The sequence below is a fragment of the Eucalyptus grandis genome, chromosome 7 (genome assembly GCF_016545825.1).
Source record: "Eucalyptus grandis isolate ANBG69807.140 chromosome 7, ASM1654582v1, whole genome shotgun sequence".
NCBI classification, from domain to species: domain Eukaryota; kingdom Viridiplantae; phylum Streptophyta; class Magnoliopsida; order Myrtales; family Myrtaceae; genus Eucalyptus; species Eucalyptus grandis.
Window position 1 is genome coordinate 59,370,228 of NC_052618.1, and position 25,418 is coordinate 59,395,645.

The 25,418-nt window shown below is 41.7% G+C and overlaps 3 protein-coding genes across 3 annotated transcripts; 2 read left to right on the top strand and 1 right to left on the bottom strand.

Moving 5' to 3' along the window:
• The first annotated feature begins 1,332 nt into the window (after positions 1 to 1,332).
• On the top strand, positions 1,333 to 3,815 carry LOC104455966 (cycloartenol-C-24-methyltransferase). Its single transcript, XM_039316368.1, is given in 15 exon segments — positions 1,333 to 1,415; positions 1,499 to 1,565; positions 1,674 to 1,747; positions 1,841 to 1,925; positions 2,032 to 2,087; positions 2,190 to 2,244; positions 2,340 to 2,387; positions 2,691 to 2,774; positions 2,874 to 2,990; positions 3,074 to 3,157; positions 3,252 to 3,340; positions 3,342 to 3,375; positions 3,498 to 3,530; positions 3,533 to 3,608; positions 3,715 to 3,815. Coding segments are annotated over 15 exon segments (1,047 nt in total). The 3' UTR covers positions 3,777 to 3,815.
• Positions 3,816 to 6,302: 2,487 nt separating this feature from the next.
• Positions 6,303 to 11,017, bottom strand: LOC104454614 (protein RETICULATA-RELATED 4, chloroplastic). The gene is made up of 10 exons (XM_010069516.3): positions 10,980 to 11,017; positions 9,442 to 9,628; positions 8,808 to 9,023; positions 8,313 to 8,381; positions 7,877 to 8,008; positions 7,739 to 7,792; positions 7,613 to 7,657; positions 7,013 to 7,152; positions 6,638 to 6,763; positions 6,303 to 6,544 (listed from the first exon to the last, which is right to left on the bottom strand). The coding sequence occupies exons 1-10, from the start codon at positions 11,015 to 11,017 to the stop codon at positions 6,496 to 6,498; spliced, it is 1,056 nt and encodes a 351-aa protein (XP_010067818.2). The 3' UTR covers positions 6,303 to 6,495.
• Positions 11,018 to 21,050: 10,033 nt separating this feature from the next.
• Positions 21,051 to 24,967, top strand: LOC104454615 (serine carboxypeptidase-like 40). The gene is given in 8 exon segments (XM_039318333.1): positions 21,051 to 21,683; positions 22,248 to 22,355; positions 22,453 to 22,727; positions 23,400 to 23,660; positions 23,774 to 23,911; positions 23,913 to 23,986; positions 24,535 to 24,640; positions 24,791 to 24,967. Coding segments are annotated over 8 exon segments (1,419 nt in total). The 5' UTR covers positions 21,051 to 21,373; the 3' UTR covers positions 24,938 to 24,967.
• Positions 24,968 to 25,418: the final 451 nt, after the last annotated feature.

A 25,418-nucleotide genomic window follows, 5' to 3' on the forward strand; every position in this document is an offset into this window, starting at 1 on the left:
TGGTCAACTTTCTCGTTTCCTTTTTGTTTTTTTATCCTTTTCTACGAGAGAGAGACAAAGTTTTAGTAGGCAAGCAAACGGGTTAGGGCCTATTTAGTAACGGCCAAATAGTGCCAGATTTTTTTTTGTGAGTAATTTTGAAACAGAATTGTGTTGGTAAAATTTTGTTTTGAAAATAAATTTCTATTTTTGTTTAAAGTAGATTTAGAACATAATTAAGAATAAAAAAAAAAAATCGATTCTTATTACCGGGAACAAATCTAAGAATCAAGTCATTTTCTTCATTTTCTTTTCTTTTCTTCTTCTTCATCTACCGCCACTGTCGTGGTTCTTTGTCCGCCGCATCATCGCCGCCCATCGCCGCGGTCGCCAATAAGCTGGTCCCAAGAAGCTCGCTAGGGCTTGCTAGGCTAGAGGCGGGTTCGCCCGAGCTCGCGAAGGCAAGCCTGGCCACGCTGCGAGCCTTGCCCGGCTTCTGGTGAGGCTCGCCCAGCCTGGCCGCAGTGGCTAGGCAGGCCTCACCGAGCCTCGGTGAGGCCTGCCTGGCCACCGGTGAGGCTTGCTCAATGAGGATTGGCCTCGCCAAGGTCGGCGATGCTCTGAGTGAGTCGTTGGCCCTCATCGGCCGATCGCCGAACCGGCGACCGGTCATTGAAGAAGAAGAATAGGGAAAGAAAGGAAAAAAAGAAAGAGAAAAAAATGAAAAAAAGTAATAAAATTATTTAAAAATTAAAAGAAAATGATTTGGAGTGAAAATTTTGAGCACGTACCAACGCAATTCTATTAGAATCAGAAATTTTAGACGATTCTGCAAATCGCTTAAAATCTTAAAAATTGTTCTTAAACAAAATAAAAAAGAATTATTTCGATCGAAATTGATTTGAGAATAGAATCGTTCTGGAATCTTAGTTGTCTTGAACGAGTCTATCTAGCAAGCAAGCTCAGCATGTCATGTGTATTTATTTTTGGTGGGCAACAGGCACATTCAAAATTTAAAAGAAAAAATCTCAGCGAGTAATCTTTTTCCTCTGTCGACGATCCATTTTCATCTTCTTCGTCACGTTGCGTTGTGCATAAGATAAGCAATAACATGCTTGTGTTAGCACACCCATTGTTCTGTCCCTGAAAGAAGGTTTCTTTCTGCTTTTGATCCTACTTAGTCCTGCATTGTTTTTCTTGTAATTGTTCAAGAATCTGTGTGATGCGTATCGCATTCTCTGATGCTCGTAAAATAGGAAGCTCGAAATGCTCTAACTTCTCTCTTTACGTCTCTCCAGTCGCTTTAGGTAGATATATATATATAGGGAGTGAGTTTGTTGCCGGTGGCTTATAATGGCAAAAATTGGAGCACTGGATCTGGCGGCCGGTCTTGGCGGAACCATTGGTAAAAGCCAAGTCCTCTCTGCCATTGACAAGTACGTGCGCAACAGCATGCTTCTTCCTTTTACTACACTTAGGGTCGACCTCAATTGATGCACTCTGTTTTTGCTGGGTTTAGGTACGAGAAGTATCATGCCAGCTACGGAGGCAAAGAGGAAGAAAGGAAAGCTGAGTACAGTGACATGGTAAGAAAATGGCCTGGACTTGGTAAAAATTGCTTTTGGATGACTGAAATCAAGGGTGGATTTGAATTTCTAACGGCCGAGACAACATATCTACAAATGCAAGTGCAGGCCAACAAATATTATAATCTTGTTACCAGCTTTTATGAGTATGGCTGGGGAGAGTCCTTCCATTTCGCACCCAGGTCGTAGTTCCCATCCGCTCTCCATTAATTTCATGCCCGTCTTGTGCTCTATGAGTACCTCATCCGCGGTGCTGATTGTGTCTGAACCTGCAGATGGAAAGGGGAGTCTCTACGAGAGGGCATGACGAGACACGAACACTTCATCGCATCACAGCTAGCCTTAAGACCAGGAATGAAGGTTTATTCCTCTCCGTGCGGATAGTTCGTGATCTCAAGATTTTAATATAATCGATGGGATATAAATTGTGAATTTATTTCCTTATCTTCTCCCTATTCCATTGAAGGTGCTGGATGTAGGTTGCGGAATTGGTGGACCGCTCAGGGAGATAGCTCGACTCAGGTTACCACTTACAATTCCTTTTAAAGGGGATTAACCGACAATGAGAGTATTTGCCTTCACCTGGTTCTTGTACACTGACATATTCTCTCTTGCATATTGCAGCTCCACATCCATTACGGGATTAACCAACAACGAGTACCACATTAAAAGGGGAGAGGTGCGTTTCATTTCCCCCTCCTTTTGAAAGATATACTACTAAATTTACTGCATAGCTTGCACTATTGACTGTAACAAGTTTGCTTTGCTCCATAGGAGCTGAACCGCATCGCCGGCATTGACAAGACATGCAACTTTGTTAAGGTTTGTGGAGTCAGATGTCCGATTTTCATGTGCTCTCTATGATTGGGAGGCTTCAACCGTTATATTTCTCTTATGCTGTAATTGTCTTGTTACTTCCTTCATCCCCAACTCTGTCAAGATTGGTCAATCCCTATTTTCACTGGGAGCTCTTTTGTCATTGGAGGTTTTAACCACCTTCGCATCCCTTTTAATTTTTTTTCCCATTTTGCGGTCGTGCTTCTATTTGGATTTTTGTTCACGCACTTGAAGATATTGCTAGGGGTGGAGGAACACCTTGCGAATCATCGTTTTTTGGTGATGCAGGCTGATTTCATGCGTATGCCATTCTCCAACGATACTTTCGATGCAGCTTATGCTATAGACTCTACATGCCATGCACCCGATGCTGTATGTTATTTTCAGATGAACACAGTGCTGTTGGTTATGTGCACCTGGATTGTCAGACGATTTAACTAGTCGGTCTCGCTTTTCGTTTCCCTCGTATAGAGTGAATGTTACAAGGAGATCTACAGAATACTGAAGCCTGGTCAGTATTTTGCCGCATATGAGTGGTGTATGACCGATTCCTTTGATCCAAACAACGAAGAGCACCAAAAGATTAAGGTTGGTATGATCCTGTTTGTCGAGTTCACACGTTTGAGTATTTTCCGATGCAAAATGAATGAGTGCACCTGAAATCGTTGCAGGCCGAAATCGAGATTGGAAATGGTCTTCCGGACATCAGGCTGACCAGGCAGATCATTGAAGCTCTAGAGAGAGCAGGTTTCGAGGTAAAGTTGTTTTCCGAAGTTACCTGCCTTAAAGTGGAAATGCGACTGCTCTTAGATTATTTGGACCAATGACCGGATGTTCGTTTGTGCGAAGGTCATATGGGAGAAAGATCTAAGTCCTGACTCTTATATCCCCTGGTATGCACCTATGGATAAAAACCGTCTCTCGCTGAGTAACTTCCGCGACGGCTCTTGGGCGTTGGATTACTACAATCATGGTAAGCTTCACAGTGCGATTTCCTGACTTGGTATGCTTTAAGGTGCTTGAGATCAGATCAGCGTACCGTCCATAGGATCATGCGTGCAATATGAGTAGAGATTTTTGCATTCATGTTTGTAGGTCAAGGCACTCGAGGGTGTGGGGCTAGCCCCGGAAAGGAAAGCCTCAGGGTTAAAAAATTCCTGGAACAAGCTGCTGAGGGCTTATATGAAGGCGGAAGGTGAGCAATCCGTTTCTCGATCTCTTTCGTTGTCCTAGATCGATCTTTTCACTTCTCCCTTAGATATGCTTACCGTCTAAAAGGAGTGCTTAGTCAAATGCTAATCATGTACTTCAGGAGAAATCTTAACGCCCATGTACTTCTTCGTGGCTCGGAAGCCTGAATCCAAGAGTCCGTGATGCGGGGACAACAAAGAAATGGGAAATTATCATGTTTCAATTTGATCTCAATACTCTTGCTTTCTTCTGCCACATTGATCTTGATACTTTCAAATGGTGAAACGGGCTTGAAACCTCAATTTATCGCTCTTTGTTTTTCCCCTTCATATTCATCATCATACCATACGACACGAGTGGGTGATATAATATCAATCATCTCGGTAAACTTGTCATTTACATGGTCAAATCTCGTCATGAACTATGCTATCTCACAAAGTCTAGGATTCTCCATTCCATGGCCTGCGTGCAAATAAAATAACTTTGCAGACTAGAATAAATGACGCGACAAGTAATTAAGAAAATAAATCTCAATACCTCTAATGTACTTCATGAAAGTCAATATTAGTCTTGCACTTATATATTCGAGCACTTAAACAATCATATTAAGATTTTGAACTTGCATAACTTTGTAATCTCAATTTTACTTTTATTGAACTGTAAATAGTTATTCAAGCCTACATTGGCACCATTATCTACAATTCTACATATGTAGAGACAGGGAAACGAGTGGCTGGTGGTGGCGGTGATACCCTCTCCCCATTATACTTCTTTATAGATAATATTGTCGTAACATCCCCGAGATGAAACTCGAGTTGATGTAACGGGTAGCTATGCGTGCGCATGTAGCCATCTCAGGAGGTGGCGTTTATGCTTTCTGAGGGCTCTTTCAAGCCCTACGGAAGTTGTCGCAACTCCCTGGCATGAAACTTGAGGTGGTTTAACAGATTGCTAAGGCGGACACGTGTAGCCTTCTCACCATGTGTTTCTTACGTTTGGCATGACTCTTTCGAGCCCCAAGGACCACAACTAGGCATCTAGTTTATTATTAATGTACAAGGCTAGAGTCTGTACTAATCTATTCTAGGCCGATAATAGCCTAGGAAGGAACGAGAGATCACCTACTTCTGCAAATTAGAGATTTTGGGTTTGGGAGTTTGGTTATACTAATTTTACCTAATGCGGGTATTCAGTACCTTTCACTTTCAGCAAAAAAAATATTTCATGCAATCTATAGGGCTTGGTTAAGTGCATAAGCGATAAATCACTCGGTGATTGTAAACTTATAATTAAAATTAAGAAGGGAAATAGATATAAAAATAATTCGATCCGTATTGAACAAAATTAATACAATGCTAGATAGGATCCCGTAAGCCATGCAATAGATATAAATGCGCTTAACTTTAAGAAGGAGAAATTAAACATGAACTTTAACAAAAAAGAAGCACTAAAATAAGAAAATACACCTATGTCTATCATGAGATAAAAAGAATACTACTTATTGGAACACTAGTCTAGTTTTGGAGTAGATACGATAAAAGCTTGAACCTTACCGTCCTTAGCTTTTAAGCTCATTTCTAGCTAATTTCGCTCTCCATTAGATAGGTTATTGATGTCACTTAATATGTATTAGCGAAAACTGCTCGTAAAATGTAAGTATATATAACAAAATATGAATAAGATAGAAGAAATTTGGATCATTTTAGGATATCAATCTAAATCGTTGGGTGAATGAGGAAATTTGTTGTAATTTAATGCAAAGTTTATCGGACCTTTGGTGACATGATTATTATGTTTTGAGTGACAACTTTTATTTGATAATAGGCTATTTTGATTTATTTAATTTGCCAATACTCATGTTTTAGAAAATGTTATCAGAGCCATTGGATACGTCAATTTTCAATGTGTTTTCGTATTAAGTTCTTTTAAAAAGAAAAAGAAAATACCTAACCGTGATAAAACTTTCATAGTTGGTAGGTATATTGTCTCCACTGATTACGGGTACTGGCAATTGCAAGATACGAAACCCTGGCAATGATCTAATCATGAATTCATACTTGGCAGGCACAAATCAATCCCAAGGCAAATCGAAAACCAAATCACGGAATTATTTCTGGACCTTAATATATTGGAACACTAGTTGAGATAAATGAAGATAAATCTTCGTTGAGCAAATTACGATAGTATAATTTCATATCTTAGTTATAAATTCATTATGTCCACTCATAGTGCAAAGTAATAATAATGTGAAACACACGTACGGAAAATTGGGGACAGAATTGCATTCGGTTCTACATGTGTTGAACTAGAACTTGATATAACCCGCTAGCTCATTAAAATTCTTAAGAGATAGAAATAAATACCGGTGTAGTGTAAAACAAATGGACCCGCTAGCTCATTAAAATTCTTAAGAGATAGAAATAAACACTGGTATAATGTAAAACAAATGGAGTTTGCTATTGGTATATATAAATAGTGAAATGTATATGGAGAAACATATATGCACGATGTGCATCTATACCGGTTTGCATATAACTTCCCGTCATGACCTTTTTTTTTGGCCAACCATGGAAACCTAAATTAAACATGTTGCAGATTCATATCTTCACATAGAACTTTCTCCATTCCCTGCACGACTTCATGAAACATAGCTTACCAACTTTAGCCAAAAAATATATGGTACGTCAGATTCTGGTTCGAAAGAAGAACTATCAACACTTTGTGCAGTCACTTCTATATAAACAAAAAGCAACAGAAGCACAAATAAAACTACTTCCCAATATATTCTTCTTCTCATGAATGTCCCATACTCTGATAGGTTTATTCTTGCACAGGCAATCTTACATATGCACATTCCAGAATTACAATTTGCTGGTGAAAGGTCTAGATGTTTAACAATGTATTAATCTCGAATCTTTTGAATTCCTACCCATCGCGCGTAATCCACCCACCTGTTAGAAGAGAGAGAAACAAACATGTTGTACTTCTGAGAGCATCAAAGAAAATTATGTTATTGAAATGACAGTCTGCGCCAAAACTCTTACATTAATGAACCCAAGAATGTATTGCCAGTTCGAACAGCGAAGCAGATTGCACTGAGTATGATCTTTTGCTTGTGTAGCAAGGGCTCCAGGATTCTTTGTTCAATAACTCCAGCCAGGACCTGATATCTGTTCACCAAAAATAATAGCAAACTATCTTATGATACATAAGATACAATAATAAGAAAGCAGAGTGAACGACACAAGTGTCCTCCCAAAAAGACAATCCTTCAAGCTAATTGGTGAAGTTAGACTGAACGCAGACTGGATTAGAAAACTATCTGCATCTAGACCAGTCCCTTGCGAAATGTATATATCCAAAACAACTACTCAGATATAAGCTTAGGCTAAGAAAAGCGATAACACGCAGCCACAAACCTTAGATTGCTAGAAACTGCCATGTATACTCCGTAAGCAACGCTGGTGGAGAGAACAGGCACATCCTCTGCCTCAACCGCAAAGGTCTTATCAAAAAACTTTCGTGTATTTATCAACACATTTGTCAAACCTGTACCAATCTGAAGTACAATTTTCAGGATTGTGCCCAAGAAGACAGTAATAGTGTTACATCCAAAATACTGTTTCTGTTTAGCATCTACAGGGAAATTAAAAGTAACAAGCTTCAACAGTATTTCTTCCTCAAGTTCAACATCCAGGGGACGACCACAAAAATTACATAGAAATTCGTTCAATCCAAACCCTGAAGGACCCAAACCAAAAGGTTCGACCTTCTAAGAGGTTCTAATCATGTAAAATATCCAGCCAGGGCCTTGTTAATGGTATGGCAAGCAACGACAGTTAATTATACAGAAAAATACAAGTACAACATTCTTCTGTCCCTAAAGTGAGTGAAGGGCTAGGAACAATTGTATAGGACTCAGAACAAGCATTGATACGAGAGAACAACATAAACAGTGGAGACTCTGATGCAATGACAGCTGCCAGAATTTGATGTATTGCTGATTTAAAGTGACATACCAGAGATGCACCAGTCCCAACTACGAAAAGCTTGGCCCCATTACGCTGTACAACAGAACAAGCCATTATAAGTTCTGATCTATAGTGAAACCATTTTGTCAAGTTGAACTAAGTGCACACACATACCACTATTGCACCTATTCTCTGCAACAATGAGTAAGAGTTACCAGCCAGAGCAACCTGCGAGTAGATTGTCAAAGGAAATGAATTGTTATATACCATCCATTGTAGTTCAAAGAACTATCTAATGCCAAAGTAAATGACCTGAAAAGCATTATCAGGACAGCCATAGAAGAATGTAGAAAGTGCTCCTGCGTTGATAGCGAGGGGAGGTCGGAGAGAAACAGTGGGAGCAGGAAGCCAGACCAGCATAAAATCTGCTATAATGGCCATCACCTGTCACTTAATAGAACGAGGATTAAGAGGATGCCCAGAATGAGATTAAGAAGTGTATCTTGCAATTTGATCAAATGAAGACCAAAATGAGTTAGGTGTGACACCAAAATCTCCATTGTAACCAGACGCTTTTCCCATTACTTAGCGGCCGAGCAAGATTTCTCGTCAAACCAATGCCATTGGACTCGCTCAATGTTTGCAACATGACAAGTATATATTGAAACAAAGCATGGGGTCATCTAGACAAAATAGTTAGTAAATTCTAAGATGATAACCACATAATATTCAAGAGCAACATCCATACCACATCTGCAAAAACAAAATCCAGCTCCTTTGTAAACCTTTCTCTTCGCCGCTCCAACTCTGCAGCGCTCTGTAGAAATAGCCAAAAAGTACATGAACTCATTGTTGTATGTTGCATACTTCCACATCTTTATGGTGATTTCAGACTTCACTTAACATTACCGATGAATAGGAACCACAATTAAGAAATCCAAAGAATTACGTTCTACCAAAAGAAAGAAAAGAACAGAAACAGATCATGAACAGACCATAATTTCAAGTACTTGTTCAGTGATTTGTGCAGTGCCTTTCAGATTTTTAGAGTGTCTTCCATTACATTGACTTAAAAGTTTCAAACTTCACTAATCTTGATGGTTCAATGGATACCCTGAAAGAATTTTAAGTTGAGAATAGTCTCAGTAGTCACTTCTGGAGAAACGAGTCATAGTTCAGCGTGACCCAACAAAGCATGCGCATAAGTGCAGTATAAGCAGTGCTACAATCATAGGAGAGCAACCTTGGTGAAGATGCCAACACCACACTCCATGGCAACCTTGGCCAAGAACAAATCATCGGCAAGTAGCCTCTCCCTGAATCCTCCAAACTGAAGCAACCACCGGAACACCGCCGACTTCTCAAGCTCCAAGTACCTCTCCACCACTGCTGCTGGCACCTTCCCCGCCTGTATAGCTGCACCCAAGTCCTTGGGTATGCTGTCCATTGTCCTCGAAACCTGATTGACCACAATCATATCCATGTAACATATAATATGAATTGACCACAATCACATCCATGTCCATTCAAATTTAACTGCAAGAGGAAAAAATAAGTCCTAGGATTAAAGGAGTGCAGTTGCTCTACCCATTGTAAGAAAATCAAACTGAGCAAAGTGAATATTTTTATTTGGAGCATGCACCAAAACGTAGTCGAATGCATTCGCAAGGGTACATGCAAATCAACAATTTTAATGCTAACATTTTAAGATATGACCAAATGTAACTCTTTATTAAGCTAGATGGATTATATTCAAGCATCTAACAGGAGTGTCACTAATCTTAGCATCTCTAGCATTATCGATGTAACGTTTCGGCATGAACATGTACACGTGGTATTACTGCCTTTATTCATGGATGCAGTTTATAGGGGGCTACCTCAGCTAAAGCAAGAAGAGCCTCAATTCTGTTGCGGGAGCCATCACCACCGCCACCGCCATCGCCACCTCCTTTTCCACCTCCACCACTTCCACCAGGGCCACCCCCGTCGCCAGAGTAGAGAATGGGTGAGAGGCGGCGGCTGAGGGGATAGCAGAGGAATGATGTGCGGGGAAGTGGAGACCAACTGCCCAGAGCTCACACGGCGTGTCACGATCATGAAGCTGTGAGAGGGAGAGTGGGGATGGTGGTGGTTATGAGCCGTTAACGAGAAAGAGGGAGACTGCGGAGAGAGGCTTGACGAGAAAATGGCGAAAGCCATGTTTCTTGATGAGTCTGGGTTTGCGTGAGACGGTGGGAGAGAATCGCACAAACCCAAACCAACAGCGAACACCTCCACAGAGAGAGAGAGAGCGAGCTGTACAGTAATGATGAGAGCTCTCTCTCTGTACTGCAGTGGTGAGAGGCATGACAATGGGAGGGAGAGCAAAAAATGGTGGCCATTTGTTTCTGGGTAGTGGTCCCACCTCAGTATGACTTTTCAAGAAAGAAGACGATCCACAGATTTTTGTCACTCCCCTTCTTCGGATGGCGAACTAGTGGCTGCAAATTCTGGTCTTTTTAATCAGACGATCCCCACTCCCCACCCATATAAAAAAAAAAAAAAAAAAAAAAAGCCTCAGAAAGTCGGGGAACTAATAAGCAAGTCTGGAAGAAAAGGTTAAGGTTATTTACAGACGTGGTCCGATGAACTATGTTGATATATTTCTGCTGCCAAAAAAGAAATATCCTTATTATTAAGAAAAACGGAGCATGGGATATTAATGATGAACAGAGTAGCTGCTGACCTATGAGATACTGGTTTTATAGGGAGCAAGGTCCATGCTGAGCTCTCATTCTTTCTTTTTCCCGCATCACCATTGCAACAGAGGACAACTAGAGATGTGCAGCTGCTGAAGCGAGGGAAACAGGCCGGCTTTGGAATGGAAGCAAGTACAGGACAGTTGAAGAGATTCATACACTAAAGGGAGGCAAGTTTTTGAAAGCCTCTGGAAGATAGATATTTCAGGGTCGGAAGATCTCCAACAGTGAAGCTTGTCAAAGAAGCAGGAAGCAGCAGAGGCCATACCTTTCTCACCTACTGACTTGAATAGTGCAAACTCATCGAAAATGTGCTCGAATATTGTGACATTCTTTCTCCAGAGTAAGGTTAAGTTTGTGGGAGGCCCTTCAATGGAAAAGTTGACAACCCTGCACATTTAATTATCCATAATTGTCGAAGAGAAGCGAGGTTTTACATGTGATTCGGCAGCATAATGAGTTTATTGCAGTCATATATCAATATTCATAGCTCCCTAAGGCTGGGGGTAGGAAATCCTCCTTCGACAGAGTAAGTAAGCTTGGGACACAGCTAATCCTAACCTTTTTAAAAACTGTTGAGGTCAAGCACGCCCCGGGTATGGAACTCAGGTTCAGCCAGCTGAGGACAGTTTAATATCTAAACGACTTAGGGAAGTGAGATTTTGTGTTGAACCTACCTCCTCATGACAAAGAGATCAGCTCTTTGCTGCCACATATCTTTGTTGGAAAAAATATTAAATAATATGAAAATAGAGAATTGTCGGAAATCCGTTGAAAATGATGAAAAAATAATATCAAAATATGTTGAAGCGTGCAAATACCCGACGTTAAAGATTATTTCGCCCCTGAAGTACAAAGACTTTGTGAAATAGGTACCTTCTTCTTTAATCCGCCCAAAATAATGAAATGAACATGAGCAATGTTATGTATATAACCCAAATAAGAAATAAAATATATGTAAAGACAAAAAAGAATATTCTTGTTTTGCGTGAGACGGAGGGAGAGAATCACACAAACCCAAACCAACAGCGAACACCTCCACAGAGAGAGAGAGAGAGCTGTACAGTAGTGATGAGAGATGGTGAGAGGCATGACAATGGGAGGGGAAGCAAAAATTGGTGGCCATTTGTGAGAAAATATTGGGTGGTCCGGGACCTCCACGTCAGCGTGGTCCCCGGCCACTCACGAGGAGCCATGTGGATGGTGGGCCCACTTGGTGTCTTCTGCCCTCTTCCCCTCTCTCTCCTCTTCCTAGCCTGTCGACGCCCTCTCTCCTCTCCTCCTCTTAGCCTGCACGCTCTCTCTCCTGTCAGAGCATTTATTGCAAGGAAAAACTTTTCTCTTTCCTTCCTTTGAGAAAGAAAACGGCCATTCGTTCCTCTCGTTCCTCTGTCCCTCTCCATTTGTCTCCTTTCGAAATTTTGAATCTAAACTTTTCTCCCTCTCTCCGCGCTCGTTGCTGCTCCGCCGTGCATCAAGCGCCGTTCCCCCTCCCGTCGCTGACGGGCCGCCCTACTCCGATGCTCGCTCGCTTCTCTCTTCGGGCTCGTTGCTGCTCCATCGTTCGTTCCGGCGTTCCTAGGATCGCAGATGCAGCACGTGGAGGAGAAGCAAGCCTCTTCGAGCTCCCCTCAACGTTGGCGGCGTCGCCCGCCGGCGAGACCCCCACACACGGGAGGCTCGAGGCGAGGTTGCTGGAGAAGTTGGTGTTCCGAGGACGGCCTCCCCAACCGGCAACGCGGTCGAGGAGGCGAGAAGGAGGCCGCGGTGGAGTAGTCGAGGGACTTGACGTTGACGCGGCGGCTCGAGCTCGGGCTCTTGACGCGGACGGTGAGGGCAAACCCGAGGAAGGCGGCGCGGAGGATGACGATCGGGCGAGGGCGTAGACGAAGCACTTGCTGCTGCTGCGCCTCCGGTTGCGGCAAGGCGGGCTTGGCGAAGTGGGCGAGCTCACGTCGTCGCTACGGAGCGGGTCCGGAGGGCACGGTGGGCTGGTCGGATCTTCTTTAGGCATTACGAAAGTCGAGTTCAAGTGAATGCGAGAGAGCACGGTGCGAAATCTCTTGACATGATGGTCGACGCCGTTAGAGAATCAAGATCGAAGCCAAGTCGCAATATTGAGAAGTCAATCACGGAGGTGAAGTCCTCGACAATTATAGATGTGGATCACCAGAAGGCAGTCAAGAAGCAAAAGAGTTGAAGAAATTGATAACTCATGGATAATGAGTTTCATCAACGGTGGAGATCATACGAGATGTCAAAGACACGGATTACAAAGTCTCAAGATTGCCGAGTCTCAAGATTGCTTTGCGGATTACCAAAGTCTCAAGATTGCTTTTGTTTTGCTTAGCTTTGTAAAGTTTGTTAGCGAAAGTTAGTTAGTTTGTTTTTCTAGTTGTTAGTCCTCTCATTTTCCGCATATATACGAGAGGTATTGTAATCGGTTGATGATTATGGAGAACATCTTCTTTTGTTCAATTGAATGGAAATCTGAATCGAAAACTTCTTCACGAGATCATCTTGTCATTCTTCATCTTCATCTTACGTATTCTTGATTCTATAAGTTCTCATGGTATCAGAGCAGGAAGATCAACCTGCGTCAGAATAGAATCTATCAAGTAACCAGATCGTGAATCAAGCCGGAAGAAGTAGACGAACACCGAAGCCCTCGGTTCAAGGTAAACACATACGGGTTTAGAGCTCATAAGCACTCTTTTGTTATCATCTTCTTCAAAGAATCATATTAATGGCGATTAGAACTCCAAAATATCCTTTTCCGATACATGTGAATATCACAAACTTCGTCACAATCAAACTTCTTGAGGACAACTTCTTATTGTGGCAAGCTCGGATCCAAAGGTTTTGAAAAGCCAAGATTTATTTGGTTTTGTTAATGGAGATATTCCTTCACCCTCTCGAATCTTTGCAAACAGAGGATGAAGGTTGTGAAACCGATCTTATTAATCCCGAGTATACTTGACGGATTAGAACAGATCGATTGATTTCATCATGGATCTCTGGAGCATTACTTGAAAATATTTTGAGCCTAATCATTGGATTAGAAACATCAGTGAAGTATGGCAAACTCTTCGAAAAGGTTTACACGAAATCAATTGCTAGAGAGTTTGAATTAAGGGGGAAACTGCAAACATGTCATAAGCATGAACAAACCCTTGCCGATTATCTCGGGAATATAAATCCATATGTGATCGGAGTTGAATGCAATAGGCAAACCTGTGGATGATATAACCAAGATGTTTGGTGTATTGGAAGGTTTAGGTCCAGTATGAGAACTTTCGGACAACCATATATTGTTTAAAGCCTCGGCCAGTATGATGAGGTTATTGCTCAATTAGAAAGGTTTGAATTGAGACTCAAAAACTTTTCTAGGAGTCAGTTCAACCCGAATTTGGCGTATTTTGGACAAAGACAGTTTCGGAGTTCATCTAAAGATGCCACAAATGAAAACTACTTTTCTCAAGCTTACGGATTTATATCGAAGAGGAGGATACGGAGAGGTGGTCGAAGCTATGGTCGTGCGAACTGGTAACAATAGGGGTCGTGGTTTTGAGAGATATCGAAATTACAAACGATATCTTCGAGTCCCGGCAAGGAAATCAACACCCTAGACAGAGAAATGTTATCCCTACAACAAACCAAGGGTTTAGGCCTATACTACTTACTCACGAGAGGTACCAAAATGTCAAGACTTATCATTCGCAAACTCAAGTAAAAATTTGCAGAATGAAAAAGAAACAAGTAGCATTCGACTAGAGTGTCAAATATGTAAAAAGTCTGGACATGATGCTCTTCGCTCTTTGGTATCGGTTTGACAATTCTTATCAAACGAAGATATTCCAGCAGCCTTGACAGCAATGCATATTGAAGACTCAACGGGCGTGAGTGGTATCTCGACTCTGGAGCTACGGCTCACATTAGTGCTGATCTGGTATGCTCCATACTTTTTCTAAATATCAAGGACATGATATCTTTTGTTATGATAGGCAATGGATCATGTTTACACGTAACTCACATTGGCAACACTCGGCTCAAAACAAAGAACAATACATTACCTCTTAACGATGTTCTAATTGTCCCGAGAGATAAAGAAGAACCTCCTTTCAGTATCTAAACTCACGAGATGACTTCCCTTGTTCTTTTATTTTTGACAAAACGGTGTTTATGTAAAGGACAACAATACCAACACAACCGTGAAGCTCGGAAGGAAAATTAGGGGTCTTTATCAAGCTAATCCACAAACCACGAAGCCTTCTTTACTCGCGACAAAAGACGATCGGTGAAGACATATGGCATCGCGTTTGGCTCATACAAATGCTCAAGTAGTTAAGCATCTACAAAAACGAAGCTTATACAATTTGCTTCTTCATCTCAAGTTGTTTGCGGCAAGAAGTGTCAAATAGCCAAAAGTTCAGCTCTATCATTTCCTTTTCGGATTCTGTATCAAGTTCCCCATTAGAAAGAATTCATTGTGACATATGGGGACCATCACCAGTCTGTTCCTTTCAAAAGTTTAGATATTATGTGATTTTTGTTGACAATTTTTCTCAATATTGCTTTGGCTATATCCCATGAAGTTGAAATCTGAGTTTTATGATATATTTGTTCAATTTCGAAGCTAGTTGAACGACAGTATAATCATCGATTAAAATCTTCCCGAGAGTGATGGAGGTGGAGAGTTCGTAAGCTTTAGATTTCAAAAATTTCTGAGTCATCATGGAATAAGACAGTTCATATCATGTCCTCACACTCCAGCAACGTAATGGAGTCTCGAAAGAAAGCATCGACACATCGTTGAACTTGGATTAGCTATGCTCTATCACTCAAAAGTTCCACTGAGATTTTGGGTGGATGCATTTGTGACGGCTAATTACATCATCAACATTATCAGACTTATAGAATCAACATTCTTCCCACACCAAAGTTGCAGATGAACACACCCTATAGCAAACTTCATCATAGACAAGCCAAGGTATGATCATTTAAGAGTATTTGGTGCATGCTATCCTTGCTTAAGACCATATGCAAGTCATAAACTTGATCCTCGATCTCTTCCCCGTATCTTCTTGGGTTATAGCACTCGGCACAAAGGGTATCGATGTTTGGTCCCAACTAATAATCGTGTATACATCGGTAGGCACGTTGTCTTTGATGAGTATTCCTATCCTTTTACAAAGAAGGCGATCAATGAATATGGACATTATACAAACTTATACAAACTATGGAGTGAAGGCCTACATTTCCTTGAGTCATCAAGCACCGAGTCACCAGCTACTAGATCCACTCATCGATCGGCCACACACCGAGATCCATCCCTGATTTCCATGATTGCTGTACCTATCATCCTTGTCACACAAGCAATCTCGGATCATTTCCTCAAGGAATATGCAAGATGAGACAATGACGAAGGACAATTTATAGATCTTTTTTGCCTCAACATTGTTCTATTTCTCAAGAACAAAATACTACCAGTTCCTTATCCTCACACAATGATCTACGAGCTGAAGGAAGTTCTAATGAAAGGCACTCCAACTCCAATTCCATTCTGTCATCCTCTCAAGGTACAAGTAATACTCATCATATGCAAACTCGACTAAAGTCTTGGAATTCAAAAACCAAATCCAAAGTATGCTTATTTAGGCTGATTATCCGGTTCTATGGAACCAAAGTCTATCAAGTCGGCTTTAGCTAATCAAGCTGGTATAGGGCTATGAAAGAAGAGATGGATGCACTTGCTGAAAATCAAACATGGACATTGATTCCTAGAACTAACCGAGATGCATGTAATAGGGTCTGCGGATGGGTCTATAAGACCAAACTCACACCAAATGGCGGTCTTGACGGACTCAAAGCTCGTCCTAGTCGCCAAAGGCTTTCACCAAGAAGAAGGACTAGACTTCACCGAGACTTTCAGTCCGGTTGTGAAACACACAACAATTCGAATAGTGTTATCTCTTGCTATGATAAGACACTTGGCCAATACACCAGCTTGATGTTAAGAATGCTTTTCTTCATGGAGATTTGAACGAGGCAGTGTACATGGAACAACCACACAGCTTTATCGGTCCTCATCGCCAAACCATGTCATTTACTCCACAAGTCTCTATATGGTCTTCGACAAGCACCAAGAGCTTGGTTTGATAAATTCAGCAAGTTTTTAATCGAAAATGGTTTCTTCGCAAAGACCGATCCATCGTTATTTGTTCTACATACAAATTCACATACGGTTCTCTTGCTCCTATATGTTGATGATATCATCTTGGTAGGGAGTTCACCACATCTCTTAAGCGATCTTATTGAAACTTAGTCTTCGATTTCATATGAAAGATCTTGGGTATCTTCACTATTTTTTGGGTATTGAGGCCAAGCGAACTTCACGAGACTCTCTTTCGTGTCAAACTAAATATGCTATTGACTTGTTGAAACGAGCTTATATGGCGGCTGTAAACCGGTCTCAACACCTCTTGCCTCTTCGATCAATCTCCATGGCCGACACTTTGCAAATCTACTTACGATCCTATGGAATACGAAGCTTGGTTGGTGCTCTTCAATACTTAACCATTACTCGACCGATCGGCATTTGCTACTAATCTTCTCAAAAAAAAGATGCAACTGACCCTCTTTTGTTGGAGATTTCCATCGCTTAAAAAGAGTACTTAGATATGTCAAAGGTACTATACATCTTGGAATCTATCTCCATTCTCAAAGTTCGGTACATCTCTATGGTTTCTCTTTGATGCGGATTGGGCTGGTTGTCCAACAACACGACGTTCCACAACGAGGTTTTGCACGTTTCTTGGATCCAATCTACTATCTGGTCGGCAAGAAGCAACCTACTGTTTTTAGATCTTCAAGCCGAAGCGAGTATCGTGCACTCGCTTCGACCACGGTGAACTCACTGGATCACATTTGTGCTACGAGATATAGGGATTTCTCTTCAGCCACCTACTACTATATATTGTGACAACAAATCAGCAATTTCTCTCACCGCCAATCCAATATTACATGCTCGAACCAAGCACATTGAAGTTGACTTTCACTTTGTCCGTGAGAAAGTCTCTTGGATCTATTCGTATTCGGTATATTTCTACTCATCTACAATTAGCCGATATATTTACCAAGTCTCTATCCCGCTTATCTCATCTTACTCTCCGAACCAAATTGGGAATCGAATCTTTTACTCTTCCCAATTTGAGGGGAATGTTAGAGAATCAAGATCGAAGCCAAGTCGCAATATTGAGAAGTCAATCACGGGAGGTGAAGTCCTCGACAATTATAGATGTGGATCACCGAAGGCGTCAAGAAGCAAAAAGAGTTGAAGAAATTGATAACTCATGGATAATGAGTTTCATCAACGGTGGAGATCATACGAGATGTCAAAGACACGGATTACCAAAGTCTCAAGATTCTGAGTCTCAAGATTGCTGCGGATTACCAAAGTCTCAAGATTGTCAGTTTCGTTTTGCTTAGCTGTAAAGTTTGTTAGCGAAAGTTAGTTAGTTTGTTTTTCTAGTTGTTAGTCCTCTGTTTTCCGCATATATACGAGAGGTATTGTAATCGGTTGATGATTATGGAGAACATCTTCTTTTGTTCAATTGAATGGAAATACGAATCGAAAACTTCTTCACGGATCATCTCTACTGTCATTCTTCATCTTCATCTTCGTATTCTTGATTCTATAAGTTCTCGAGGCGCAGTGATCACGGCCATGGTCTGTTGGGGCATGAGAACATCCCGGTGATTGTGGCCGAGACAGGGTGGCCAAACTCGAGCCCCGATACAACAGATCGACGCCAACGAGCTCTACTCCGAAATGTACGTGAAGGGCCTGTTGGGACACCCGAGGTCGGGCAAGGGACGCCATTGAGGAAGGAAGGCGTTGCGGAGGCTTACGTTTATGAGCTGGTCGATGAGGAAGCAAAAGAGACGACGAGCAGCCAAGCTCGTGCGAGGAACTGGGGGATCTTGTATGCGAATTTGAGCGAGAAGTATGAGGTCCAATTCTCTTGTGCCGCCCGCTATTGTGGGTCATTGGAGGAGCTGTTGATTGGGTTCGTGTTGATGCTGCTGATTTTGGTCTGGTTGATATGGTATATACCGAATTTCCCATGGTGATTCCGTTTCGACTGGGGTTTGATTTCGTTCTTGCTCTTTCTCTTCGATGGAGTGTGTCCCTCTCGAAGAAGATGATTCTGCTGTTTCGTTTTTCTCTGTTCTTATGATATGATATTGATCTTGATCTTGATGTAGTTCTTTTGTTCTTTTATGGGGGTTCTGGATGTGTTAGAGATGTATTTGAAATCAGTGGTAATCGGATGAGAAGTGGAGTGATCTGGAATCTTGCTCAATCGAGCAACTTTTTTTTGTCTTTCTTTTCTTTCGCTAGCGAGCCAGAGGATTTATCTTGTTCTTTTCCCTACTGTAGTTTAGCTCGAAGCAAGAAGTTTCTGCAAATTTTAATTGAATGCCATGGCTCTGCCGCTGTTACTGGTTTCCCAAATGCGAAATGGGCGAAGTCAAATCGAATTTTTCGTAGCAGTACTTGAACTCAAGGTGGGAATTCGGAAGATTTATGCATGCTATCGAGAGTGTGTGGTAAACTGCAATGCCTCGCAAAGCTCGAATCTTTTTAGGTAGAAGAAAAGTTGTATGCGCAGGCAAAGCATATAATAAAAACCGGGCATTGCTTTGTGCTCAGCGTGATAGATTGGCAGCCCCAATTTGAATTTGATTGAAGATAACCCAGGCTCGATGCAGCATAATGCGAAAGAGGAGATCGATTAGAGTTTTTGCTAACCACAGGGCAATGATCTGAGAATCTTTGATCTTTCACTTTTTAAAACAAAACAAAGTCAGAATAGAATTCGGAAAATCATGACAAAGAAGGAAATTGCTTTTGGTGCGGTTCTCAATCCCGACGATATTCACAACACCTCAGAAGAACAGAAATTCACTTGTCACTTTTAACAGTTTCTTTCCCTCTCTTGCAAAAACACTTTGATGGAGTGACGGGAATGGTGGTTTGTAAATTGTCCACTTGCTAGTCAGAATTCAATTCGTCATCACCCCAAATATCTAACTGGGACACGCGAAAGAAGACACAAGAGAGACAAAATATGCCAAGAAATCATCGGATAAGGCCTCGAGATTTCTTCAAACGATGAAAATTAGCTTTCACCGAGTACAGTGAATCAACTTGGGCAAGCATAACCTAGCAAACTATCATTCTAGTTCGCAAAACTAGGATTTTGTACAACACTGCTATTTCCTACTAAAGTTGCGCATGAAACCCAAAACAAGCCAGCTGATCTTTCCTCATTGCACACCCCAACATATTCATACAAGCACACAGACATGCACCCCTATTCACACGCGCAAGAGATTATGAGCTCAGAGAGAGATTGAGATTACATAATACAATCAATCGCTATTTACATTTGCAAGATTTTAGGAGTTAGTGTGGATGACCAAATCCAGATCCACCGCGGCCTCCTTCTCGGCTCCCTCGATCGCGTCGCTGGTTGGGGAGGCCGTCCTCCGGAACACCAAGAGAGCATCTTCTCTGCCGTTGGGCTTCCGCTCGCTTGTGATTCCCTGTCCTCACCGTATCTGTAACACGTTCTGCATCCGGAAATGGCAAGCGGGGACTCCGACGTCACCCGCAGAGCTTGGGACGTGGTTTGCCTTGCGCTGCTATGGCCAAGGAGAGGCGGGGCGTTCAGGCGGCTCCTCGCGGTCAAGTTCCGTCTTGCCGTGGCTGGATTCATCAAGAGCATCGGTGGCGGTTGCGGCTACCACAGCTCGATGCCCATCCGTTACGGGGAGCGCAAGCTCTCGTTCGACAAGACCTGAGTCTTCCACGTCAAGATGCATCGACCCGGAGCATCCACGAGGTCCCGCTTCCGCCTCCCTCGCATCCCCTGCATCAGCGACAAGGACGGCGACTGGGAGAGGAAGAGCCCAGTCGCCGTTGAAGACAGAGGAGAATGTAGATGCGGAGGTGGCGGACGAGGCGGATGCGTAAGTGCGGCGGCGTGGTTTGTCGGACGGTGGGCTCCGTCGTTCGCCGGAGGAGCAACGCGACGAAGGGCAGAACGAACAAGAAAATATTAGCTGTAGCTCAGATGCAGCGGCAGCTGACGAGGTGGATGCGGAAGCGGGGTCGGTGGCGTGATTCGTCGGACGGCGGCTCCATCGTCCGATCGGAGAAGAAGCGGAGGGTAGAGCAACCGGGCGCGAGTCAAACGAAAATATGGAGAGAGAGAATTTGTAAGAGAGAAGGATTGCTTTTATTTTCTTGGGAGGAGAGAGAGGGCGCCGAATTTTTCAAATTTCCCGAGAGGGAAAAGTTTCTGGTGGGCCTAGAATAGCTCGTTGAAAGGTCAGGAGAAGGCTAGTGTAGGCTAGCGAGAGAAAAAGAAAAGAAAAATGCAAAAGACAGCAAGCGGGCCACGCTTCACGTGGCGCCACCTGAGTGGTCCGGGACCACGCTGATGTGGAGGTCCCGGACCACCCAATATTTTCTCGCCATTTGTTGTTTCTGGGTAGTGGTCCCACCTCAGTATGACTTTTCAAGAAAGAAGAGGATCCGCAGATTTTTGTCACTCCCCTTCTTCGGATGGTGAACTAGTGGCTGCAAATTCTGGTCTTTTTAATCAGACGATGCCCACCCCCACCCATATATATATTTTTTAAAAAGGCCTCAGAAAGTCGGGGAACTAGTAGGCAAATCTGGAAGAAAAGGTTAAGGTTATTTACAGACGTGGTCCAATGAACTCCGTTGATATATTTCTGCTGCCAAAGACGAAATCCTTATTATCAAGAAAACCGGAGCTTGGGATATTAATGATGAACAGAGTAGCTGCTGACCTATGAGATACTGATTCTCATAGGGAGCAAGGTCCATCTTGCTGAGCTCTCATTATTTCTTCTTCCCGTATCACCATTGCAACAGAGGACAACTAGAGATGTGCAGCTGCTGAAGCGAGGGAAACAGGCCGGCTTTGGAAAGGAAGCAAGGACAGGGCAGTTGAAGAAGCTGAGAGCAGAAAGAATGGGGAGAAACCCCAAAGGACGCTCTTTTCTTCTTCTTTTATCTTTATGTGTCTTGTCTTCTCTGGTTCCAATCCATGGAAAGAAGCAAGGAGATGTTCTCCATTCCATCAATTCTAGGGTTTATCGTCAAAAAGGACTGAAGGAGAAAGATTTGATCAAAAGGTTGCCTGGACAACCGCCAATTGAATTCAATCACTATGGTGGTTATGTCACCATTGATGAATTGGCTGGTCGAGCATTTTATTATTATTTTGCCGAAGCAAGGCGAAATAAGGACTCGATGCCACTTCTTCTATGGCTTAACGGAGGTGAATGCTTGTAGTTTTCAGAATTTCGCTTGATCTTCAATGCGATTATATTATTCTCTTCACTTAGGAATTTATCACGGTTTTTATAGTCAAGATATACAATTACATCGTAGTTATGGCATTATAATAAACTCAATTTAAACTTTATCAAACAATATCAGTATTCAATGCTACCATAAAATAATTAATATAACTTTGTCCCGACAACTAAGCATTTTTCTAATTGTTGCAGTTGGCTTTATATTGATTCTGAAACACTTCGGGCTGTCACATTGATAACTTAATGAAGCCGGTGCTTTGCGCCCAAGCATTGCTATCTGTCTTTCACATTTAGGTGCAGTGTATAGTAAAAGTATGTGAACATAAGTTATCATCATGATTTGTCAATTCCAAAATCTGAATTGATTATTAGTGATACAGAAAATCGCAGAGTTGATTGGTCCAATAAATACACACACCGTCCTTCTCTTAATTTTCTACAATACATATACGGTGAATCATGTCTAGATTATTTTCTGGTTCATTTGAGTGAGTAAAAGTCAGCTATTTGTGTCGTTTCTTTAGGTCCTGGATGCTCATCCTTCGGCATTGGAGCAATGCAGGAACTCGGACCGTTCCGAGTTCATAGCGACGGGAAGACTCTCTATAGAAATAAATTTGCATGGAATATTGGTAAAGAATTTGAAAAATATAGTTTAGTGCTTTCGAAAGTTTTTCACCTTTTCTTTATGCTGATAGGGTGGATCAATTATTTGTTTTACGAGGGCAGCTGCGAACGTCTTGTTTCTAGAGTCTCCGGCTGGTGTCGGTTTTTCTTATTCTAACACAACGGCGGACTATAGAACGAATGGTGACAGCAAAACAGCCGAGGACAATTATGTGTTCTTGCTAAATTGGCTGGAGAGGTTTCCCGAGTACAAGAACCGGGATTTTTTCATTTCAGGCGAGAGCTATGCGGGCCATTACGTACCTCAGCTCGCACACAACATCCTATTCAACAACAAGAAGGCAAACAAGACCATTATCAACCTCAAAGGGATTATAGTAAGTTGTTTTCATAAATCGCATGGTCCTTATCTATGTTACATTTTGAACCTTAAGTGTTTGATCGTTGGAAATGATTTAAACTTTGTGTGTTTTCGTGTTTTTGCCGTTGGTTTTGCCAAGTAATTTGCTCCCATATTGAACCTCATCGACATGTTGACAAATCTTTTATAGCTTTATAATGAGTAGAACAAGTTCTTTTGGTTGTTGAATTCATGATTGGAGTTACTAGCTGCTACTCAATTGTTCCATTTGCTGTTATGGATTTTAACTAAGCATGTGCTTACTATTGTCGTCAAATTCACAGGGGAACGTTTGGTACAATTGCTGCATCTCTTAATGAATAAATAATGTGGATGCTGCATGCCATATGTGATGCCTTTTTCTTCCTTTTTGGGGAATCAAATTGGGATTCAATGAATTAGACATTAGTAGGTACTATTCTTGTTATTATGTAACCATTAATGATTAGCATCGATCTGGTGCATCTAAAGATGGAACTCTGATCCTTCATTATGAAGGATAATTCCGTGGCCAAGTGGGGCCATTAGGCCTAGAGAAGCCAACATCCTTATGACTCATAATATATATTAAATCATTGGACATAGTTAGATTAATTTATTAAAAAAAAAAAGATTGGTCTTAACTGTGGATGTATATGGATGCATATAGATTGGGAACGCAGCAATCAACTCTGAGACGGATGAAAGAGGGATGTATGAATACTTCGCTACCCACGCATTGATATCCCAAGAAACATGGTATGCAATTCAAAAGTATTGCGACTTTTTGCCAAATGCCACTCAAGTAAGCCAATGCAAATCGGCCAAGTTGGATGCGGAGAATGAAGTTTTTCCTCATATTGACATTTACGACATCTACGCCCCTCGGTGCTTATCTTTCAACCTGACTTCTCGTCCCAAGAAGACCAACGTAAGCTCAAATCCATTCGCTTTCTTCCCACCCCCCTCTCTCGTACTTTTGCACTTTTTCTACGACGATTTCAAAACCTTAACTTAAATTTACATGGGTCATCCATTTTGCAGATCATGGAATTAGACCCGTGTGGAGAATACTACGTGCATGCGTACCTGAACAGAGAAGATGTGCAAGAGGCACTTCATGCGAACGTTACGAAGCTCGATCATGACTGGGAAGAGTGCAGAGAAGTTATCCATCCATGGGGGAGATAGCCCTCCCACCGTCCTGCCTCTCCTCCAAGAATTCATGTCCAATGGGCTCCGTGTTTGTGTGTACAGGTAAATAGAAAAGAAAAGAAAAATTGATTTTGTTGCGCACCGTCCATGTTAGAAGTGAAGGATCTGTGATGAGAATAATGGGTCATTGACGACTTTTGGCAATCCTTTCGAGCTAATTCCCAAAAAATTCCCAAATTTTAAATTTAGTCACAATTCTGATCTAAGCTTTTTCTTCTTTTTTCTTTTTTTTTTAGGAAAAACCTCAAACTTTACATCTAGTTCCAAATCTGCCTCAAACTTTCTTTCTTTTTTAACCTTAGAAAAACCTTAAAAGTTGATGATTTTTTTTTTTTTGATAAAATAAAATTTGGGGCATAGTTGAGACTAGATCTAAAGTTTATGTTTTTTTATTAAAGAAAACAACAACAAAAGAAAGATTAGGGCAAATTTAAGACTGAACCTAAGTTTGAATTTTTTCGAAACAAAAAATTAAGTTAAGAGTAAATTTGGGACTAGAGTTAAAAGTTTGGGGTTTTATAGGGAATTGGGTTCAATCCTTTGTGGTTGATTGAAGTGGGGGTATGACTGAGGAATGACTGAAAATGCAGTGGGGACACCGACGGAAGATTGCCGGTGACTTCGACCCAGAGATCTCTTAGCAAGATGGGCCTCCCAACGAAGAGTCCATGGCGTCCTTGGTTCCTGGGTGGCGAGGTGAGGCGGCTTAATGTTATTAGTTTTCACGACATCCACCCCCTTCTTTTAATTATTCTCGTCTTTGATCCCCCCCTCGTCCCAGAGGGACCACAATCGGCTTAATTTGTTGAACGAAAAGTAATCCGCACCGTCTTTTTATGTATAAAGGTGGGAGGGTATGTACAAGTGTACGAGGGAGACTTGACGTTTGCGACTGTGCGAGGAGCGGGGCATAAGGTGCCGATCTCTCGGCCCGGGAGAGCTCTCTCTCTCATCTCTCACTTCCTTGCTGGTTCTCTACTCCCATATAAATAGACCCTCGAGTGCTTGAAGATGATGGATCGACGCCCAAGGACTCACTTTTCTCCCCATTTTCTCTCTTTCTTTACTAATTAATAAGGGCGTGCATGTAATCCTTCAGTTATTTAAAAAATTCAAGACCCTCGAGTGCTCGAAGATGATGGATTAGCGACTAAGGGTGTATTTGTTTTGCGAAAAATAATTTCCAAAAATTGTTTTCCTTATTTTGTTCATTTAGGAAAATAAGTTAACGAAAAATATTTTCCTAGTCAACAGAAAATGTTTTCATTATAAAAACTTAAATTCAGGAAAATAATTTCCCATTTAAAAGAGTAATTGCTTAACGAAAAATCATTTTTAAAACAAATTCTAATTAAAATTTTTGAATTTATTATTATTATATATTTTCTTTTCTTTTTCTTGTTTTCTCTTTTCTTTCTTTGCCTGACGTCAACTCCTCCACCCCCTCCCTTTCGTCACCGCCGCCTCCTCCAAC

Coding starts and splice junctions, on each gene's coding strand:
- LOC104454614 (XM_010069516.3), bottom strand. CDS start 11,017: ATGTGGCAGCAAAGAGCTGATCTCTTTGTCATGAGGAG. Junction 9,024..9,441: donor CTCTTCTTGCTTTAGCTGAG/GTAGCCCCCTAT, acceptor GTGGTCAATCAG/GTTTCGAGGACAATGGACAG. Junction 6,764..7,012: donor GCAGTTTCTAGCAATCTAAG/GTTTGTGGCTGC, acceptor TTTGGTGAACAG/ATATCAGGTCCTGGCTGGAG.